Below are 24,636 nucleotides of genomic sequence, written 5' to 3'. Positions count from 1 at the left end.
CCTCATTCACCTCTAAAACATTCAAAGTAGTAACTTAAGGGTACATATCTATGGTATAAATATGACTTTTTTTTGAGGTAGAAAAGATATGAAACCATCCCTTTAAGAGTACTGCTCTAGCATCTTGCTGTGTACCACTAAACCCAGCTAACAAAGAGCGCTAGCTAATGTACCCATTAAGTTATAAATGCATTATATCTGAAAGTTCTCTAAAGGATAGAAATGCCAAGCTAAAAATAAATAAATAAAATGAAACCCCTTTTTCTTAGTTATACAAAAAATAAGGTAACATCCCATTTGATCATTTTGTAAATATTATGGGAATTTTCCTTTGGTCTCTGAATGTACTGAAACAAGTACCAACATTTAAAAATCATTAAATAAATGTCCAACTAAAACGTTTTGGAAAAAAATTTGGAAAAATGAATACATTATAAATAGATAATGTTTTGTACTAATGTTTTAAGAACATTAGTAATGACCAGATCATTTTCTATTAACATTACTGGAAAATATTACAAACATCATAATTACGTTACATGATTTTTATATTTTATTTATGCTTCTTTTCCTCTAGGATTGGTGATATTCTGTATAGTAGGGTCCGAAAAGTTCAAATCCAATTGTTGATTTTTGGATTTAAAATTTTTCTAATTTAATGAATTTTTTAATTTAACTATTTCATCAGCAAAACAATATCCAAGAAAAAAAAAAACAGAAAAAACAGAAAAAAAAACACATGAAGGTCCAATGAAGGTCAGTCCATGCACCTCACCCCTTAAGCAGATTTACAATATCGTACAAATTTGATTATACAAATTGATACAAATTCGCAACTAATTCACCAAAATGTAAAATAGTTACATGAGAGAGAAATAAGTTTTCATATCCAGGTCTTAATCTGATTTTGAATCTCAGTGCGGTGTCAGACTCTGCTGTATGGGATGTCAGGCTTATTCCCTTGAGCGAGATATTTAACTCCAGCTTTTCTCTGATGGGATACGCCCTATTTTAGTTGTACTTTGGATTAAAAAAAAAGAAAGAAAGAAAAAAAAACATCGGTTAAATGATGACTTCTTTACTACTTACCTGGCAGTGTCTGGCAGAAATAGCACTAAAGTATAATACTTTAAGCAGCTTGCACTACACATCTCATTCTTGTCTCATGTGTCCAGCACCTGAGGTGCAAAAAATAAAAACTGCAGCTCAGCAACACTATCACTTACTGACACTGCATTCTGATGCTTGACCAAAGAAGCAAAAATGAGAGACCGACTTCTTTGCATGTATAGAACCACAATAAACAAACACATACACATCTACTGTAAGCAAAGTTGTAAACACATTATAAATAGGTCACTGTGGATCTTGGATAGGCTGGTTGAAATGTTCCTATACTGAAAAGTGGAACCTCATACCTGGTAGTGAAAAGTGAAACGACTGTATGTGTATAAACATGTTTTCATCAAATTCCCACAGCAAATATTCCTGAGAGAAACATATTACAAATGAATAGAGCTCAAACCTGTTTCTTCCAGGCCATTATAAAACACTATCTGAAGTCATATGAGTTTATGCTGCTTGAAAACAAAAGGAGGTGCTGCTAGAGACTTCTGCAAAGCTGTTCATATCAACATTAATACATTTTTTATTTTCCTGCCTGTCATCAGTAAAATATGGATGTGCATAATGAGGATGCACTTCTAACAGTCAGCGATCAAATGTGAAAATACAGCTTTCACTCTTTTCAGATCAAATGGATCAAATGTGAGATACAGATATGAATTTTAGTTCATTACATCACTGATAACATTTATTAGACTACCCAGAAATCTGAAGCCCTGAGGTTTTAGATCAGTGCTTCTCATCTGTTTGTCTGCAGGCCACAGATTTTACATTGAACATCAAGTTGCAAACAACACAAAAATATGTTCTAAGAATATTCTATTAATATTACTGGAAGAACATGTATTTATAACTTTGAGATAACCTTGCCAGAATGTTTTGAGAATGTTCCCTTGTTTGTTGGGAATACAGTTCTAAAAATCATACAAAAGTAACAAAAAGACTGAGGTGGGTGGAGATGGTGGGAAATGAATCTAAGCATGTTATCCATTGTCATATTTGTATGGATTCTCGACATGATATATATTATGAAAATGTTATTTCAGTTCATGATAGGAAGAACAAATAAAAGAGAAGACACTAAATGAGTGATGAGGTTTGCCCATGATACCTCTTTAAGCTTTAGCCAACTCTCTCTCTTTTTTTTTTTTATCCTAACCATCTGAACTGTTTTTGTGATGTTTTTAAAAAGACGTTATGCAGTTATTCTTTAGTAGCAAATTAACACAAAGGCAAAGTTAAGGCTGTTAAGAATAGAAAAGTGTGTGTCATTTCACTGAGTACTCAGAGGCAAAGTAAATATTGTAAGCATAATCTCTAGATATCAAAGCATGACGCTGGAATGAAATCCTTCATTTATCCCCCTGTCATAGATATTAATGGTGGCCCAGGTGTTTCTCAGGGCTTCATTCATTTCTAGACAATGCAAAAACAAATACAGATGAGAAAGACGAATCATAAATTCTTGTAAATTTTCCAAACCTTATAGCAGCAGAGAGAAAAACAACATGTAAAAAGATCTCACTCATCCAGCTAGTCCTGTTTTAGGCAAATGACTTTGCTTCCAATCTGCCATTTTTGAGGGAAAAAAGGTGGGGGAAAAAACATGCAAAGATCTAAAGACATGGTTTTTATAAAATCCAGACTTATTTTAATTTGAGCACCACAATTTAAAAGAACACTGTGTCATGTGCAAGACTTGAGCACAACAGTCAAACGCACTTGTCTAGTGCACATTGGTATAGAAAAACAATGGAAAAGCAGTGCGGTGGAATGCAAATATACTCTCTGTGTGAACGGACCTTTATGGTTTCCTTTTCCACTGTGACACTATGAAATCAGGACTCTGCGAGTGTAATGTACCTCAATGACAACAAAAGAAAAATTACGAAAAATACTGTACTATAGAGAAAAACCATCCTCATTTCACTACAGATGTTTGGCCAAGTGTTGGAAGCACTTAAAATGGCAAATTAGGCAGTAGACTATTTATCCTCTGGCAATGAAAATAGTTCCAAACAAAGCCACAGCAGAATTACCTAATATTTCTCCAAGCAACACACAGTAGTGCTGTTTTGTTGTTGAATGAATAAGTGGCTGAATTTGGATGGCATACTAGCATAGCTGCATCGTTCATTAAATGGCATAAAGAGTGGTATGTGAATTCATCAGGAAGTGTTTTCTACTGAATACAGAATAATTCTTCACACTTCTTCACACTTTATGAATTATAAATTCATTAACTTTTTTTTTAACTAATCAGTTAAGTGATTCAGATGATTTACTCATTATCGCAACCCACTTAACAATTTAACCTGCTGTAAAAATCCACGGCATCCTTCTGGAGCCCGCAAACACAGAAAGGCGAAGTGATACAAACAATGGAAAGTCCCAGTGCTTTTGGACTGTTGTGTATGAGCTAGTTGGTTATATCAAAACTTTTGGAACACCTCTCGGCTCGCTAGACCATTCAGATTGTGAGGAGTGAACGAACTGTTGTATACTTTAGTTTTTAGTTGTCTCTTATTAAGTAAAACCTTATTTTTGTGCTTGTTCTAAATAAAAGCACTGTCTAAATGATGATTACATTGAAAACATTTGAGCAATTTGTAAGCAAAATTCATTATTAAAATACAGTGACACACAGATAGGCAAATGTGGCAGAAATTGCAAAACAAGGTGAAACAGGACAAAATTAGCCCATAGATCTGTTGTACACGACTTGCTTTTGCTCCAAACGTAGCCTTGTTTTGAAGTTTTATGTTTGGAGTTATAGAGTTTAAGTTGTAGATTACGTAAAGTATCATGTTTAATTCTAGCTAAATAAACACTGACAGGGTGATCCGGTTTTCTATCTCCTGAAGTGTTTTACTTAATAGCCGTGATTCCACTGTTGGGCCAAAAGCGGGCATGCTAGTGCGTGCCAGGGCCAGATGCGTTTCCACTGTCACTTCCGGGGCTTGATGGTGCCTCGTCGGTGCTTCCTCGGGGCCAACGGCTCGGGTTTTTTGTCCCAATGAAAACCTTGGGCCAAAGCGGGCCAGCTGGCGCTAGAGGAGTGTTTATGAACAAAGGCAGAGTTTCTTCGCGTCTGGAGAGCGTCAGCGCCGCGGATCATTTCATAAAGCTAACAGCTATAACACCAGCATTATACACTTTTTAAAATAAGCTGAGCTCAAAACTCACTTTCAGTCAGCAGCGAGTGTTTGAAATAACTTGATCCGATGTGGATTATAATCACCATACAAGGTCAGAAATATTTATAAGCGATGCAAAAGACCCAGTACGAAGAGACTCAGTACGAAGACTCAGGTACAAGCTTTTTTGGGGTTGGTGGGGTATTATCGCTGCTTCATCCCTAACTTCTCCTCTCTAGCCGCCCCTCTGACAGACCTGACCAGGAAGGGGGAGCCAGAGCAAATAGCCTGGAACTCCGACACTGAAGAGGCCTTCCAGGGGGTGAAGCAGGCGCTCATTTCCGAGCCGGTCCTACATGCCCTGGACTTTGGCTGCTCCTTCATGCTGCAAACGGACGCTTCTGAAGAGGGATTGGGAGTGGTTCCGTCTCAAGTCCAGGAAGGTGAAGAACATTCCATGTTATTTATTAGCAGGAAGCTGACACCAGCCGAGAAAAATTATGCAGCCGTGGAAAAGGAATCTCTGGCGGTGAAGTGTGCAGTCCTGGAGCTCCGTCACTACCTACTTGACCGTAAATACACACTCATAACGGATCACACGCCCCTACAGTTGATGGCCCGTGCCACGGACACTAACGCTAGAGTGTCGTGGTGGTTCTTCGTGCTCCAGGACTTCCACTTCATCTCCCGGCACCCCGCCAGAGCAGCCAACACCAATGCCAATGGCCTTTCTCGGATTTGGTCAGCTTTTGCAGGTCTGTCAGAGGTCACTCCCCACCCACCCCCAATATCCCCCTTGTTAACATCATATTTTTCCACCAGGACAACGCTTAGGGGTGACGAGCATTATTTTAAATTGTAATAATATTTCACAGTTTTTTCTGTATTTTTGATCAAATAAATGCTGCCTTTATGAGCATAAGAAATGTCTTTAAAAAATATAAAAAATCTTACTGATCCCAAACTTTTGACCGGTAGTGTATATAGGACCCTAATGAATTAAACCTATATAGGACAAAACAAGTCATAAGTAGCACAGGTATATTTGTAGCAATAGCCAACAATACATTGTATGGGTCAAAATTATACATTTTTCTTTAATGCCAAAAATCATTAGGACATTAAGTAAAATCATGTTCCATGAAGATATTTTGTAAATTTCCTACCGTAAATATATCAAAACTTATTTTTTGATTAGTAATATGCATTTAACCTCAGATTCCAGATATTTAAATAGTCGTATCTCGCTCAAACATTGTCCTAACAAACCATACATCAACGGAAAGCTTATTTATTTGGCTCTCAGATGCTTTATAAATCTCAATTTCAAAAAATTTACCCTTATGACTGGTTTTGTGATCCAGGGTCTCTCTCTCTCTCTCTCTCACACTCACTCACTCACACACACACACACACACACACACACAAAAACAAAAACACACAAACAAACACACAAACACACATACACACACACACACACACACACACACATATATATATATATATATATGCAGCTATACATAAAATAAGTTGCCTGTGACAAGAGTCAATTAGTAGTATGGTAGTTATACAAGCAAATTTGACCAAAAAATGCCGTACCTGACCAATCAGAATGAGATAATCTAGAACTAAAATTAGTTAAGCCATCTTGAAGCGCTTGGAGCTAACCGAATGACACACGACCCCTCACCCCTAAAGGTTATTCCATCTATGAGCAAATTACACATCCATATGTTACCTCATCTGTACCAACAAATGTGTCTAATCATGAAAAGTCAAATGTAATGAACCTCAGTGGATGAGCTCTATGTGAAAGTGATCACTTTATCTGAAGTGACTGTTCACACAAGTATAACATCTCCATGGAGGTGGTTCACCCCAGGCTTCCTGTTGTGATTTTCACTGGGACTGAAAGCATCCGGCCTCTGGGAACACACACACACACACACACACACACACACACACACACACACACACACACACACACACACACACGTGTACACACACACACACACACACACACACACACACACACACACACAGTCACACAGATCATCTAAACTAGAAACGTCATGCAAAAAAAAATTTTAGTGTATGTGTGTGTGTGTGTGTGTGTGTGTGTGTGTGTGGAAGCACAGCTGTGTTGTGTGTGGATGTATGTTTTTGAGCATGTGATGATGAGCTCAGCAGCAAATGAAAAGGAAATGAGAGGAGGATGGCAGATGGGAAATGAAAAGGATTACTTCTGGTATCACTCTACAAACCAGGATTTATTGTGAAGACGGGGATACTGAGGTGACTAATACAGTTAGGTATGCAGACACACAACGTCTCATAAATCCTCAACGAGGCTAATATCACAGATGATACAGGGGCACAGGTGAGCGATCACAAACACTATAGCAAGGACACACTTTGGGGAATACAGGAAAGCACTGTATCACAGGGAATTGCTGGAGAAACAGGACATCATGCATGATAACACCTATTGTAGATACATATTTGCAGGATTTTTTTGGGAGAAACAAGATAGTTTAATTGCCAGTCCTGATGAGCAGATGACAAGGTGCAGTTGTGTGTGATTAATTTGTAACCAAGGAACCCTCAAACACAGGAAAGGACCAATCATAACGCATGTTCAACAAATGCATCCATTTAAGGAATCTATGTCCCCCAAAGATGCATTTCTCAGTATTTCATGCAATTTGTCTTCTTAGAAACTAGGCTGTAAGGTCTCTAAAACAGCACTTCTTGTTTCACACTCGTCTTCTCTGACCCATCAAAATAACTCTAGCATAGGCTACTGTGGAGCCATTTAGAGAAGAAAAGAACACTCTTTGGTAGAGTAAAGCAAATAAAACTAATAATAATAATATGTGAGATAAAAAATACTCATTGACATTAATCAACACACATATAGAGCACATCAAACATGGTAAATAGAAGCTCAAACATAAGAGCTTGACAAACTGGCACAAGCTTCGATCATTCTTGTGTGTCAAGCAAGCACATTTGAGTTTCTGTTTTCCATATTTTATGTGCCCTATGCATGTGCGAATTAAATTTTCATAGTTTAAAAGACTCGGATCAAACCGTATGAACTGGGTGAACTATCCCTTTAATAGCTGTGACCAGATCACTGAATCAGTGAATTGAATTTTAAAATCAATAAATGAATAAGTCAGATTGGTTTTGTGAACTATATCAACTGATACACTGAAAAGTTATCAATGATTATAAATGAATTATAAATTATATTATTTTATTTCAATATAGTTAATTTACAACATTAACACCATGAGAGTGACAGAATTGTGATTTGTTGTGTGAATAAAGTCAAATGAAATGATGATGAAGTGTGTGTGTATATACTGGGGTGATTTCTTTGAGGTATTCCCTGATGCAGCAGAAAAAGTGCTGCAGCTGCACTGTCTGCTTTTCCCTTCCTGCAGAGCCGGAGACAGCAGGGCATGACACACACTGAACCAAAGAATGAGGGACAGGAAGACAGAGAAATACACATGCAGGCAGACAAAACAAAGGCTATCATGAACAGGAAAAGAATTCTGAAAAACCTAAGGAAAAAAAAGTACCAATGTTTTAGGGAGTAGTAATTGTCAACCCACAGAAGTGAGATGCAGAACTTAAGATCACTGAGATGTGTGCAAAAACCTGTTCTAATACAGAGTGCAAGAACTGTTGATTAGAAGAAGCCAGAAAATAAAATCAAATACAAATACACTATAAGAGGCACACACACACACACACACACACACACACACACACACACACACACACACACACACACACTTGTTTCTGTAATTTTGGGGACTTTCTATAAACTTCTAACAAAACTAAACTTACCAAACCATAACCCTAAACCCACAACCCAAAAAAAACCCTTTACAAAAAACACGCTTTCGGATAAACATTTACTATTTTTTATATTTTTTTCCCTTCAAATGTCAAAAATGTCAGGTTTTACTATCCTTGTGGGGACATTTGGTCCACACAATGTACAACACACACACACACACAACACAACAAACAAACACACACACACACACACACACACACACACACACACACACACACACACACACACACATTAATATGCTATTTATTTAAAGTGCATGTTTATATTGGTCGAATCATTTTTTTTTCTATATATATTTTAGATTAAATTAAAAAAAGGTTTTAGATTAATTAGGAAATATATTAGAATACATTTAAATCAAAATTTACATTTTGAAACAAAACAAAAATATAGTTTGAGAAAAATTTAGTTTTGTCTGTAACAATTTTTTAAAAAAAAAAATATATATATTTTTTTTAGCTTTTAAGTCCAAACCATCTTTTTTTCCCAACTGCAGTTAGTTTACGCAAGTATGAAAATTCTGTCTTTATTCTACTCTTCATTTATACTATCATTTAATTCCAAATGTCTTCTAAACTTAAAATAATAATAATAATAATAATAATAATAATAATAATAATAATAATCCAAATCAGCATCAAAAAAAGCACCAAATCAGCAAATGACTACTGCTGATGAAAATCTCTTGGTCTTCCAAGGGGGGAGTCATTCTAACATACTTTCAAGTCTTCACTATAATGTGCTGTCTAAAAAAATGCTGAAGGTTGTATTTGAGAAAGATTGAAGGAAATGCATAGGCCTAAACAAAGGGTGATGGGAAACATGAAATATTGCAACTGATAGAAAGACTGATGGAGTCTGTCAATCCAATATGAAAGCTATAAATTGGGCCACCACTCGGCCTTTGAATGGCTTGCACTGATTTATAGGTATTTATAATGGATAATGCAAGAGGATTATTTTATATTTTTCTCTTACTCCAGGGAGGGTTTATCTGATGCTCTGATTCTGTTGTCTAGCAGGATACAGAATATCTCTGAATATGCATGTTTATGTGTAGATGTTGTATTGTATATGGATAAGCGTGGGATCATAGGATATTCTGTGCACTCCCTGAGGAGTTTACAACCCTCTCAAGCTTTTGAAACCTTACACTAACATTAGTAACTAACACAACTAAACGACCTATTGTGGGTTAATAAAGTCAAATTGTATTGTACTCTATTGTGGTATCAGTGCCCCTGGTTTTTTAACCAAAGCTAAATTAAATCAATCAACTTTAATAATAATATTTTTTTTTACTATACATACTGTGTTGCTCTAGTTACTATAAATATTGCTCCAAGATTTCCTCTCCACAGGGAGGAAGGAAGAGAAAGATAGTGAAAGGCAGTTCCTCCATAGCAGGATCTGGATTTCCTTCACTGAAATGTGATATGAAGATCTTGAAAACTGGCTTCAGTGTGACAAATAGTGAAAGTCAGAAGATTCAACAGAATAAAACTTGTGGGTTTAATAACTTCTTTCTCCTGCAGCTTAAAGGAGAGAGGAAATCCCATCATTCAATGTCATAAACTGTATGTACATTTAAAAACCCCATCAAAGTGGGTGGGAAAAAAGAGCAGGATGGAAGTATAAAAACAAACAGAATGAGATTCTTGGGTAGACACTAAGACATCATGAAAAGACACAGAGAGAACAGATTAATAGTACGACTTAGATAAGTTAGCCAAAAATAATTCTGATACTTTAGTCAAACTTAAAAATGCCTGAACATCTAGATCTTTTTACAGAACTAACCACTTTTCTGAGCAAATCAGAGTTGTGTAGTGCTTTGAGTCTGACTCCGAGGGAGTATTAGAGAAATCACTCAACATCTGGAGGAGAGAGAGAGACCGAGGGATGGCCGAAGGTATCAAGCTGAAAGTGAGATGAGTGCTTGACGTAACTCATCACTAAGAGATGAACCATTTTCAGCAGGCAGATTTTGACCCTGTAATCTCTCACATATACGTACGTCAGCAAATGACAAATATCCGTCTGTGTAGTCATTCAGTGTCTCATGCTTCACAAGAAACTTATCTACAGTTGATTCAAACTCAGTGAACTTCATTTGAACTCTGCTCTCGCACTTCCTCATCTCTGTTCTTTTCATTCACTCCGACTTTGAAGTCCAGAGGACCTTGGATCATTTCCCCACTAAAAGTTTCTCTATCTCACCACACAGACTTTAAATTAGGTGTGATAATCCTCATAAATTGACCTCTTCTATCATCCAAATAGATGTAGAGATCAGTCAGAACGTCAGGATAGAACAAACTTTCCATTGAAAATTCACTTAACCCATCTGGTTTAATGTTATGCCTGTACAATGTGTATTTTACTGGATGGAGTCAGATTTTCACAAGTTCCTTGCAGAGTATGTTTTAACAATTTTCTTTGTAATGTGTTGTTTGAAAAGTGTGATGTACCAGTTCTTTGTTTGAAAGACATTCTGTGCTCTGAATCTGTTGATTAAACATTTGTTGATTAAATGTTGATTAAAACTCTCTCCTGCGATGCTTCTCTAACACTTAATTCACAAGGTCTTTGTACTAACAGCCAGCCTCGCGCACACACACACCTACACACACCCACACACACACACACACACCTCTTATTCAGTGAGCACTTCCAGCTGAATCACCTCGAATCAAGCCCCCCCCCCAACTTCTTTTTTTTTTTTTGTCTGGACTACTCTCCTGGCATTATATTGTGAATCATGAAAATAATGTAATAGTCATATTTCTTTTCACATTAACATTAACAATTTCTCAAAGGTTTATTGGTATGCTGTTAAAACCACATTTTTGCCAAAACACATAACTTTTAAAATATGTACACTTTCAGTTTTGGGTCAGTAAGATTTCTGGGTCACACTTTATTTCAAGGTCCAATTCTCACTATTAACAACCACTATTAACCATTAACTGTGACTTTTGCCTCAATAAACTCTAATTTGCTGCTTATTAATAGTTAGTAAGATAGTTTAGGTTTTGGGTAGGACTAGGGATGTAGAATATGGCCACGCAGAATATGTGCTTTATAAATACTAATAAACAGACAATATGTTAATAACAGGCATGCTAATAAGCAACAAGTTAATAGTGAGAATTGGCCCCTAGAGTTTTAGCAAAGTTTATCTTTACTTTTATTCAAATAGAATGCATTAAATTGGTCAAAAGAAAGTAAATTTCACACAATTTTCACACACACACACACACACACACAAAAAAAAAAAAAAAAAAAATAACAATCAACCAACAAACAACACACGCACACACACAAATAATTGTATAATTGTTTCCCCAAAAATATTGAGCAGCACAACTTTTTTCAACAATGATAATAATAAGAAATGTTTCTTGATTCTTGATAATAATAATAATAATTTTTCTATATTTTTAAACAAATGAATTCTGCCTTAAGAGACTTTTAAGAAAAACAATTTAAAAATGCCTGATCGTTCTTCATGGTTAATGATAAATATTCTCCATTCACTGTAATTGCATTGAAAGAGCAAAACAACAACAACAACAAAAAATTCTTCCACAAATGAAAGAAAGTCATACAGGATTTGAATGACATGAGGGTAAATAATGATAGCATTAAATTTTTTGGTGCACTAATCCTTTAAGTAAGATGAGAAATGGCTTTAATCCTAACACAGAGAGGACATTAGTCTTGTAAGATTAGTCCCAGGGTAGGCAATGATCCGATGCAGTGTTCAGACCATTTCCCTTTACAACAGAAAATGATATATAAAGGAGCACTTAGATAATAGAGGAACAGCCTATTCATTTCGGGTATTCACTTCATTTAGTGATTTTTTTTTTTTTTTTTTTGAAGGTAACACTTTACAACAAGGTTTAATTCATTAACGTGTTAGGTATTATGAAATAGCAATATACAATATAACATTAGTTAATAAACTGACAATCACAATAGAAATGTTATACTACAATATTGCCCCAATTAACTTTAACGAATTTAGAGAACAAAACAATAGTAATTTAAATGCCATAAAAATGTTTGTTTATTTGTGTTTATGATACCTAATGCATCTCTACAGCCAAACCAAATGGAAATATGATGTCAAACATCACAAATGAGTCTGTAAAATGCAAATTTCAAATGAACTCCAGATGTACAGGCAAACCAAGAAGGAAAATTAGTTCTTGTAGTTCAGTTTTCTACTCTTATTCAGTCTATACAGTCTTTTCCCGGACTGCCAAACAGCTAGTATTGTCCTCCCGTGACCTCTTAAACCCCTCGTAGCATCTTAAAGAATTTACAAGACCATTTGGTTTCTAATTACCACAAACAAGCAGATCAAAGTATTTGGCCCTCTCTGTCCTGGGGAAGAGAGTTCATTCACCCTGCACTGATGAAGTTTTGAAACGACAGCCTGGGGGAATGCTTTATTTTTGTGATGTATAAAGCAATAGTAGACCTTCTCTCTCTGTCTGTTTTAGATCTCTCTCTCCTTATTTCACTCTGTGTGTGGTGAAGCCGTTTGTCAGTGGTGTGATGGTATCTTTGCCTCAACATGTCTCCTGTCACACTCTGTAGAGGCTGAAAATCATACGGCATACCAGAGCCAAAATAAACACACCTCCACATTGCATATTTCAGACCAAAAAATAAAAAATAAAGAATCATATCAAGATTACATATTTGTTATGATCTTATTTGTTAACCTGCTTTCGAGCACTGATAAAAAGTGAAGGCCTGCCTAGAATAAAGCGAGGTGTTCTGCCCTTACAGTCACTGTAAACACAACCTTAAATGGCTTAATGCTTTCATAAAAAAGTAATATGATAAATTAATAAAAAGTACAAATAGACAGTAAACGGTAAGATAATAATAATTAGAATAAACTGTTTTTCACCAATATAGTACTTCAGTGTCAGTGTAAATATTATTAATTTCACTGCCTTTTTAAAAACAGTTATAAGAAATAAATATGAATAAGCACAGTTTTAATTATTCTGTTATAACCAATTGAAAAATTTATGTGATACTGTATGTGAATAGAATAGAATAGAATCCATCTATTCATTAGCAGATATTATTCCTTAGAATAGAATAGAATAGAATAGAATAGAATAGACAACTCTCAGTTTGTCAAATTGCATTCAATGAATTATACAGAATATAACAGTCCTATGTTATAATAACAGAATAGAATTAATCCATCTGTTAATTCTTAGATACTGTTCGTTCAGTAGAATAGAATAGAACCTTCTCAATTCATCAGATGGCGTTCAATGAATTGAACAGAATATAACAGAGTCCTATGTTATAATAATAGAACAGAATAGAATTAATCCATTTGTTCGTTATCAGATACTACTTCTGCAGTAGAATAGAATGGAATAGAACAGATCCTTCTCAATTCATCAGATGGTGTTCAATGAACTGAACAGAATTACCAGAGTTACCCATGTTAATGGAATAGAACAGAATATTTCTGTTTTCACCAGATGCTGTTCTTTGAATAAAGTAGAACAAAATAGAATAAAAAGAATAGAGTAGGTCCTGTTTTCAACAGATTTTCTTACGGAAATAGAACAGAAGCTCAACTCTTCCTTAGAATAGAACAGAAATTAACAGAATTGTTCTGTTCTATTCCATGAATAGAATCTATACTATTCCATGAATAGAATAGAACAGAACAGAACAGATTTTTTCCTCCCTGTTAAAATATTTTCTGCTTTTGCAGCATAATTTGCAGAGAAATTTTACAAACATTACATTTGTTGAAATCTGCTAAACATCCCTAAGTGCCAGACCGACTCAACCAATGGCACATATTAAAATTTGTGCAAATTTATAGGTTGTATTTGCACAGATTTAGAATGCAAAATAATCAGATTTGTGTAGAATTATAAGATTAATTGTCAGAGCTGAAGGTTAAAGCTGACACTGATGCCCTGAACCAGGAAAAGGACGTTTGAGCTATGTGTACATCGCTATGGAGGTGTCTTTAAGGAGCGTCCATGTGGGACAGGCTTAATTTAGCTTTCACAGAAGAGGATTCTGACACAGATTGTGTGTGACAGCTGTTTCCTCCCACACATACACAAACATGCTTTCAGACTTTCTCCCGCTCATATGCACATAGACACACAACCCTATCCAGAGATAAAAACCTTCCCCTGGAAAATAAAATTATTGTTTAAAAACGAAAAACTGGAATAAATAAATGCCGAATGGGTAAAATGGGTGAAAAAGTGCTGAGACACGGATGAGAAACCGAAGATGCTGATAATTAGTATGTGACATTAAAGCCAATTAAACTCATTCACTCCCTAAAAAACGGATTATGTTAAAACTGTTTGCATAGTTTAATGCTTCTCTATGCTTGTTGTGCAGTATTGTGTTCATCATTTTCGCAGTTAGCCTATACAAAGCATATTCACATAAAAAAAAAAATAAAACATCTGCCAGACAATCAATGTGTTGCATTGCATAAATTTGTAAATATGAAAACAAAACCTCAGAGCTGAAAGAGGCCTGAGAGACTGTATCTTTCTTTAGCCCTCTCACATTCAAACAATATTGCCTTCCCGAGAGTCCCGAAATCTCATCAGAAACACTTTATCGCTTTCATCACTTCATGGTCTCCACAGCGGATGCTTCCCCACACACCAGTCCTAGACTCCTGCAGTATATAAATAAATCAGCCAATGAATTAGAAAACTCTCTGACAACTCCAGTTGTGTGCCGACAGTGCTGTGGGACACCTGAGCATCTGTTTCAATTCACACCTCAGCACTGTGGAGAAGCTCTTCAGGGGCCGGGAGGAAGACAAGCCTTTTGTGGTGTTGTGGGAGGTCTTGACTTAATGCTTGTTTTCTTTAGGTGAGTTGTAGCAAAGGGAGTGTGATGATGGGCTTCAACAGCTGTTCTTAAAGGGTTTTGCTTCAGGAAACAGGTTTTTATTGCTCAGAAGTTGCTTTTTGAAGCTCACAGGATCAGGACACATATGTTCTAGTCAACTTTCTATCAGATGTTTCTCCTAAGGTTTTTTAGATAATTGTTGATATACAGTAAAGTATAACTGCTATAGTTTTTTTTTTCTTTTTTTTCATAGGTAGCTTTTTCAAAACTGTTCATGCAGTGAGCACAACAACAGTCTATACTTTTGAGATGTGTTTGTGATATTTTGAATGCAGTGCTTCATTTTGCAAGAGATGGGAGGCATTTTGCATTTTGTTTGTGCAATTCTTGGATTTGTGTGTAAAGTTTTGAAAAAAAGATGTAAAGTTTTGAAAATGTATTTAAGCAGTTTAATAATATAAAACTGAATAAGACAGAAATCTGCTCCTTTGTTGTTAATGTTTTTTAAGGTCACTATATTACAAGTGACAGCGACAACCTTTGCCAGAGTTATGGAAAGATTACTTAATTTGAGACACGAATGAAGTGTTTTGGTGGTGTTATTGCATTCTGCATGTGAACTTTACATCTATGCCAAGCTGAAGGTTAGAAAAGAGCACTGCATGAAGGGTTTTGAAAAACTGACATAACTATTGAGAAATAAGCTCTGTAGCGATTGGAAAAAAACCTAATGTAGATAGCATACAGACAAATCTGATAAAAAAAGAAGCTCATATTAAAATCTCAGATTTTTCATTGCATCTTCTCTAAAAATCCAAATAATATAAATGCAATATAGTCTCCATTTGGTCAGTTTAATATTGTTGATCATAAAAAAATACCTGTAATAGTTATCAAAAGATCCATAAATTTTTTACTTGTAACTAAATATACTGACACAAAGGAAAGGAACTGCAAATGATGTAAGTAAGGTTTTGATATATTTATATATTATGAAAATAACACCACAGGCTGAATGGAAGTGTAATCTGTTGGGGACGAAGCCATTGGGACTGCTGTGTGGCGACAGCTTTCACAGGATGTGATTTAGCCAAGACTCCCATGTTCTCTGTTCCATATGTCGCTTCAGTCTGATGAGACTTTCCATCTTAATAATGAAACACTCAGCCCCTGGCCTCAGTCACACACCATAGCTCTCTCTCTCTCTCTCTCTGTCTCTCTCTCTCTCACCATGAAGAAAAAGAAGAAAAAAACCTGTTGTCTGTGGGTCTTTACAGTTTTTCTTTCAAGTGCTTACACACTTTACTTGTCACACAATTTCTGAAACCTGACAGTCAAGCACCAGAAGCACACACAGAATCTGCAAAACCATAAACGCTAATTCTTGGCCTTTGACTCAGTTTTCAATTTCATAAAACACTTTTTGCAAAACACAACCCACAATGCTCTATGTAACACACACACAAAAAAAATCTAACAGGAATTTGCAAAAGGTGTTTGCTTTTAAGATGTGTTTGTGATATTTTGAATGCAATGCTTCATTTTGACAGAGATGTGAGGCATTTTGCATTTTGTTTGTGCAATTCTTGGATGTGTGTGTAAAGTTTAAAAAAAAAAAAAAAAAAAAAAAGAGTCAACGTTTTGAAGATGTGTGTAAGCGGTTGTAAAAAACGTTAATAATTTTTGAGGTGGTAACGCCCTCTAGCGGTCGCGTTATAAACCAGTTGATGATGACGTTACTGTGCGCCGGAAAACCTTTTCGTCCCATGTGATGACGTCAGCAGCTTGACAGCTCAGTCGGACGCTTGTTCTGTGTAATATTTGTTTCTCTGTATTAATAGAGCATTTTTAACACAATGAGCTGAGGGCGTGTTTGTCATTTTCTGTATATAAGCTCCATACTACATGATACACCATGTCTTTCTTCGTAGATTCGGTGATTATGGTCACCTCTCAGGTATGTCTTATCTCTCTTTCATTAATAAGTGTATATTAGCATCAACAACGCGAACACAAATACTTCATTTATTGTACAATGAACCACATGTTACCAAGGTTAAATGCTTTGGAAAAAAAAGTAAATTAAATTATTAGTTGTTTTAGTAGTTTTGAAGGTCTTTGGTTTATGTGTTGGTTGTGTATATCGCAACATATTTATGTATCTCACATAGAAATGCTCGGAGGATGTGTTAAACACTCCAGCTAACACGACTTTGTGTCCACAGGTGCTGTTTTTTGGGTTTGGGTGGCTGTTTTTCATGAGGCAGTTGTTTAAAGATTATGAGGTATTGTGCACAGCGATGTAGATTTAGATCTTGTTGTCTCTGGGCTTCCAGTGTTTATCATACAGGTCTGTCTCTATTCCTCCTCAGGTTCGACAGTATGTTGTGCAGGTGGTCTTTTCCATCACATTCGCCTTTTCTTGCACTATGTTTGAGCTCATTATCTTTGAGATCCTCGGTGTATTAAGCAGCACGTAAGTATTCATACAGAACTACCACATTTTGCTATAAGTTTGATTGCATAATTGCTGTTAATAGTGTTAATAGTCTGTTTGTTTATGTCGTTTATTGATTTTTCCGAACATAAACTGACAGTCATCACTGATAAGCTACTACTAAATAGTGTAGAAACTTAATTTTCTGTAACGTTGCTTTGCTATGATTTGTATCGTAAAGAGCGCTATATGTATATATACATATTCATGACTACAAACCAGTGGTGAGAAATGTAGATCAGATGTTTATAACATGCTGTTTGTTTTTTTTAAACAGGTCCAGATATTTCCACTGGAAGCTGAATTTGTATGTGATATTACTGGTTTTGATATTTGTGGTGCCTTTCTACATTGGCTACTTTGTGGTCAGTAATATACGATTATGTAAGTAGATTTTGTTCTCTTTTTATATTTTGTAGCCTTTACAATTGATTGTTTAGAAGAATAGTTCACCCCAAAAATGGAAATTTGCTAAAAATGTTCCTACACTCAGACGATTCAATATGTAGATTAATTATTTTTTATTTTTTAATAACTTGCTCACCAATGGATTGGTGCTGTCATGAGTACATTTTCTTCTTTTTTAGGTGAATTATTTATTTATATTTGCACAAAATTTGCTTATGCACCCTTTTTTTTCTGCTATTTTTCAGTGCATAGACAAAGGTTGCTTTTTTCATGCGTGGTCTGGTTCACATTCATGTATTTCTTCTGGAAACTCGGCGATCCTTTCCCTATACTTAGTCCAAAACATGGTAGGCCCTGTCAACATAAACACTTTCTATGTATTTATGAATGTAGCATAATATTTAACAAGAAAAAAACATGTATGAAAAATGTGTAGACTTTGAAAACAAAATCATTTGTTATTTTTGGAATAATGTGCACCACTGATTCAAGCACATTAATGTGCTTTAGGAAAATAAATATATCAGAAATAATAATGTATCTGTTTTCTTGTACTCTCAGGCATTCTGTCAATAGAGCAGCTGATCAGTCGTGTGGGGGTCATTGGGGTCACACTGATGGCTCTTCTGTCTGGCTTTGGTGCTGTGAACTGTCCTTATACATACATGTCATATTTTCTGAGGTATCTTTGCTCTTAGATGCATAAAATAAGAGTGAACAGCCTGTTTTATATTCTATATGTAAGATGCTAGATGTTTGTTTGCTCAGAAATGTGACAGACAGTGATATTCTGGCCCTGGAGAGAAGACTTCTTCAGACTATGGACATGATTGTCAGTAAAAAGAAAAGGTAAGCAGTATAAAGAGAGGGATACAAGCAGACAGGGGAAACATATTCACAATATCACACGCATTTCTTGGTAAAGCAGGATCTTCAGTAGCTGTTTCTCCAGTCTTCAGTGTCACATGATCCTTATTATGCTGATGATTTTATGTTTAAACATTATGTTGAAAAAAAAATCTTTCTGACCCTACATTTATGGATTTTATATGAGCTAAAAGTAGTAAATAAGTACGATTTGTATTCTTCAAGTTTGTCATAACAGAACTTTTTTTTTTTTCCTTTTAAGAACTTTCTAATGTCTATTTTTTTTTTTTTTTTTTAGGATTGCCATGACAAGAAGGCAGATGTACCAGCGTGGAGAGGAGCAGAATAAACAGACGGGATTCTGGGGGATGATCAAGAGCGTGACCTCCTCACCATCAGGCAGTGAGAGTATCCTTAATGAGCCAGTTCATCTGAGGCAGCAGGTCCTGAGTTAGTAATTCAGTCTCATTTAGAAGAGACCTAGCAACTGGAGAGCTACTAAGATCACATTTCATCACCATTGTGCCTTAAGTGTCTGAACAAAGCACTTAACTCCTGTTCGCTCCTGGAGGACTGCCACAGCTATTTAATTTAAAGCAGTTGCTAATGGGCAGTAAATAATGTGTGTATGTGTGAGGATGTGCATGTTAAGTAGATTGGTTAACCTGCTGGCTAAACACAATGCTTCTCAACTAGTTATGGTTCAGGACCCAGATTTTACAATGCATCTACAAAAGCAAATAATAATTTTAATGAAGTCAGATATTGAAATGTGTTCATTTTTATCGTTTTTTTTTATTTTTTATATTCTTTTATTTTTTTAATTAGCTATAAATGCATATGCAGTATGGACTGTACTGTATTTTCTTTTAGTAATATTGTTCATTTTTTCAAGGCTGAGAGCGCTAATTTTTGAGGAGCTGTGATGCATTAGTTTAAGACCAGTTTGTTTCTTAACCTTGGCACTGCAGATCTTTCTCTGATCCAGCAGGAAGTGGATGCTCTGGAGGAGCTCAGTAGACAGCTTTTCCTCGAGACGGTGGACCTGCAAGCTACCAAGGTATTTAACAAAATGAAAAATAGTTTTATTTCTATGCACAGGGATCCCATGCTCATGTAAAGCAAGGAAGTATGTATCAGGCAATTAAAAACATTGTAATTTTGGAAATTAACAAAATCCTTAAAATAAACAATTATAGTTAATCTATTTTTTATTTTTTTTGGCTTCCAGTATCCAGTAAATATCCAGTAATCACAGTATAGTCATGACAATTATTTGGTCAAAATGTCAAATCCTTTATATAAATAAAAGTAATTCTAAAAACACTATAATGATCTCATGTCTCTGTATCCCAAGGAACGGATAGAATACTCAAAAACATTTCAGGGGAAATACTTCAACTTCTTAGGTTATTTCTTCTCCATTTACTGTGTGTGGAAAATATTCATGGTAAGAATTGTTTTTGCTCACTTTGTTTGGCATGTATTATAGACCGTTGTAAGAAGGTGTCTTAATCAGTGACATAATGTAATGTGTTGTTCTTAGGCTACTATAAACATAGTGTTTGACCGTGTGGGGAAGACTGACCCAGTGACTAGAGGAATCGAGATCACAGTCAACTATCTCGGCATTCAGTTTGATGTATGTTATCATCATCTTACGCTGCTTTATACATATTTTGGCTTGCTAAATTTTTTTTTCTTATTTATTAATATTTATTTATTATTTTTCTTTCTTTACTCAACTTTTGTTACTCAGTAGTGAGGATTAATGGTGTAAATCACTATTATTCAAAACATTTGTGGTCAGTAAGGTTTTTTTTTTTTTTTAATGTTTTTGAAATTGTAAAGAAGTCACACATACTCACCGTGTCTCAATTCACAAAAATATAGCAACAACAGTAATATTGTGAAATATTATAACAATTGAAACAAAGAACAGTTTTCTCTTTTAATATACATATTTCATGTTAAAATCAATGTTGTTGTTTTTTATGCATATCAGGATTATATCAGTTTTCTTGAACAGAAAGTTTGAACTGAAGTTATTAGAAATAGAAATGTTTTGAAACATATACATTCTACTCTTGAACTTGAATTTAGTGCATCCTTGCTGATTTAAAAAAAAAAGCTGCTGACCCCAAACCTTCGAACAATAATGTATGTTATGTTTTTTTGCTAATAAAACCCCTTAACATTTTTAATGTCTCTTATCTCATGGGTAAGTCTTCCTTCTTGTGTTTCTGTGCCCCCTATTGGCCAATATATAAAACTGTAGACAAATCAGATGTTAGCACTGCTTTTTCGCAGCAGGACAAATTACCATACCAGATGTTTGTTGACTTATTTAATGATAGTGTTTTTTTTTTTTTAATTATTACATTTGTTAGTCCACGTTCATGTACATAATTGTTGCGTATCCACTCTAATAGACTTTATACTCCTGACTGTGATTGTATATGCATGCTGTGATTGTGTGTGCTGTGTCAGCTGACATTTACTGCTTTGGTTGGCAGTTAATTGTTCCCCAGCCTGTTAAATGATGGTTTAATCTTTCCTCATGAGGAGGTAATGATTCAGCCTCTTAAACATGTAATCTGTGTCCGGCTTCACTCTTGCTCTCTACTGATAAGCACAAATGCTGCTCATCGCTTTCTAATGGATAAAGCCTCACAATTTATGTGCTGAAGAACTTAAATCTTTGTTTTCCCACAGGTCAAGTTCTGGTCTCAGCACATTTCCTTTATCCTTGTGGGAATCATCATAGTCACGTCCATACGAGGCCTTTTAATCACACTCACCAAGGTAATAAAGGATGAACATGTTTTTTTCTCATTCAGTCTTATCACTTAAGGGGAAATGGTCATATATTACTGTACTTGTGTGTAGGCGTGTTGGTTCAGTCGGTGTAGAGGGAGGTGATTATTTCCTTTAGCAACTGCAACATGGTCTTGCTCGAATTCAGTTTCTAAGAAGCATTAATGATGTTTAAAGCTCATGAAAAGCAGTTTTGGTTAATCTCTTTATGTTTTGTTCACAGTTTTTCTATGCCATCTCCAGCAGCAAGTCCTCCAATGTCATTGTGCTCGTCCTGGCTCAGATCATGGTGAGACATAATAAAAAAATAAAATAAAAAAAAACTGTACTAACTGTTAGAATTGTTAAAGTGATCGTTCACCCAAAAATGAAAATTCTGTAATTAATTACTCACCCTCATCTTGTTCCAAAGCTGTAAGACCTTCATTCATCTTCAGAACACAAATTAAGATATTTTTGATGAAATCCGGGAGCTTTCTGACTCTGCATAGACAGCAAGAGTACTATCACGTTCAAGGCCCAGAAAGGTAGTAAGGACATTGTTAAAATAGCCCACGTGACATCAGTGGTTAACTGTTAATTTTACAAAGCTATGAGAACACTTTTTGTGTGCAAAGAAACCAAAAATAACAACTTTATTCAACAATTTTATTTGACTATTTTAACTATGTCCTTACCACCTTTCTGGGCCTTGATTGTGGTAGTACCCTTGCTGTCTATGGAGGGTCATAGAGGTCACGGATTTCATTAAAAATATCTTAATTTGTGTTCAGAAGATGAACGAAGGTCTTACGGGTTTGGAACGACACGAGGGTGAGTCATTAATGACAGAATTTTCATTTTTGGGTGAACTGTCTCTTTAATTTTAAGGTGTACATCAGCAAACGTTTGATGTATGTTAGATGTATGTATTTTTTATTGATTATGATATACAAATAATTATTAATAATGTTTTTTGAAGAAAATATTTTTGAAAACGCTTTTAATGTTGCAAAATATTTCTATTTTAAATAAATGTTGTTCTTTATATTCATCAAAAAATGCTGAAAAATGTATCACAATTTCCATAAAAAAAGATTAAGTAACTTTTTAAACATTGATATTGATTAAAAATGTATAAATTTTTTTCCATTTTTTTAAACCAGGTCTTTTTGGTGATTTTAAATAATAACTGTTTTTGATTCCTTGTCCCACTAATATTTAGAAAATCACATATACAAAATGGTGCAACATCTCTGTCTCTCTCTCCCACTCTCTGCTGTCTGTTTGTAGGGCATGTATTTTGTGTCGTCTGTGCTCCTGATGCGGATGAGCATGCCTTTAGAGTACCGCACCATAGTGACGGAGGTACTGGGAGAACTGCAGTTTAACTTCTACCACCGCTGGTTTGACGTGATCTTCCTGGTCAGTGCTCTCTCCAGCATCCTCTTCCTTTACCTGGCCCATAAACAGGCACCAGAGAAGCACATGAGCCTGTGACCTCATAAGTGACCTCACCAGAGAAAAATGCAGAGGACTACAGCGTCTCTTTCTTTTGTCTCTCCTTTTAGAAGGACTTTTATGCCTCTGCCCTGTAATGAGCATTATTGGGTCTGTATTTCCTGAATCAGGAGGTGCCCAGAAACAGTGTTTATTTGACTTTGGTTTCAAAAAATACTGGATTTGCTGTATCATTTAAATAGACTCATATTCATGGAAGGGACAAAATAGTATACAATGTGGGTTTAAATTTTTTTTTTCTTTAATAAATGCATACAATTTCCCAAACCAGGTGTTATTATGTTTACCACGGTAGGTGAACAAACTAAATGCTCTCACTAGTTTGTTTACCATGAAATGAGTTACTCTTGAACCATCTTTTATCATTAATAGACATCAGATCTATATCTCGGCAACACCCAGTTATGTTACGGTGGACTGTTGGACTCTTGTTGTTTTTCTTTCAGGCCTGTTAATCGTTACTATCATTCCATGTCTCATTAAAAACTGTAATGATTCACATGTGGATACTGTACTGAATGTGAGTCATAATCTTCTGCTCAAATCACATCAACTAGAAAAGGTTTAAGAATATATGTACTTTGGGCTTGTGTAGTATCTTTTTTTTTTTAATGTTAAGACGGCTGCCATTGATTTACTGAAAATGCAATGTCTGCGTACCAGAGATGTAACTGGCTTGGATTTCTCGTCAAGTGCAGGAAGCTCAGATTTCCATTAAAAGGCTTTTTCAAACATTTCCACTGATTCTCATTGGTACATTCAGTAGATTGATGCTGAAAAAGTTTTACAAGTGTGTGAAGAGCATGACATCTTAAATGAAAAGTGTTTTTCATTCTGTTTCGTGTGGTTCGCACACCCTCAGTGTATTTCGTAATTCTGAAAGGGTGTGACCTGCAACGAAAATCCTCACCTTCACTGGCTGCCACTTCTACAGATACGCTGTAAGCATAATGGTGTTTGGTGATGTGAAGAGCGAAAGTTAAGCCATTAAACATCTATTATTAAAATGCTTTACCAGCAAAAAACAAATAAACATGAGAGTTAGTGTATATACAGCCGAAGAACAAGGAAAGAGCTAAAGACAAATGAACAAATGCTTTGTATACAAAGGTGGGAATATTTGAGGATGAGATGTGATGCATAGGTTGCTTTATGAAATTAAAGTATGTATTGAAACAATTCAAAGGATCTAAAAAACATGACTGCTTAGTTAAAGTCAGTGTTACTACATCTCAAAGTAAAATAAGAGCCAGAAGGACTAACCCATGCTTCTGTGCTCCATGGATATGGCCTCTTTCGAGTTTTGAATTGGGAGAGGCTCTATTTCCACAAATAATTTTTTTTTTTTTAGTGGAAGTGGCTGAAACACACCTTCACTGTCCTGTTGAAGGAACACAGACATTTATGAGTACTTCATAGATTAAATCTTAATACAATGTTTGTTCCATTCTGAAATACACCAAGGATTTTAAACAGAAAGTGGTTCATATTTGGAATAAATCTGAATATAAATGAAAATTATA

General features: G+C 35.4%; 1 protein-coding gene across 1 annotated transcript; it reads left to right on the top strand.

The window, feature by feature from the left end:
* The first annotated feature begins 16,769 nt into the window (after positions 1-16,769).
* On the top strand, positions 16,770-23,849 carry si:ch73-390b10.2 (Golgi pH regulator). The gene is made up of 14 exons (XM_042730886.1): positions 16,770-16,981; positions 17,250-17,309; positions 17,397-17,500; positions 17,799-17,905; positions 18,175-18,276; positions 18,491-18,611; positions 18,698-18,778; positions 19,095-19,204; positions 19,768-19,856; positions 20,154-20,246; positions 20,343-20,438; positions 21,512-21,601; positions 21,837-21,902; positions 22,886-23,849. Exons 1-14 carry the CDS (start codon positions 16,940-16,942, stop codon positions 23,090-23,092), a joined length of 1,368 nt encoding a protein of 455 aa, XP_042586820.1. The 5' UTR covers positions 16,770-16,939; the 3' UTR covers positions 23,093-23,849.
* The last annotated feature ends 787 nt before the right edge of the window (positions 23,850-24,636 follow it).

The sequence above is a fragment of the Cyprinus carpio genome, chromosome B9 (genome assembly GCF_018340385.1).
Source record: "Cyprinus carpio isolate SPL01 chromosome B9, ASM1834038v1, whole genome shotgun sequence".
NCBI lineage: Eukaryota > Metazoa > Chordata > Actinopteri > Cypriniformes > Cyprinidae > Cyprinus > Cyprinus carpio.
This window is presented reverse-complemented; position numbering and strand designations above follow the sequence as displayed.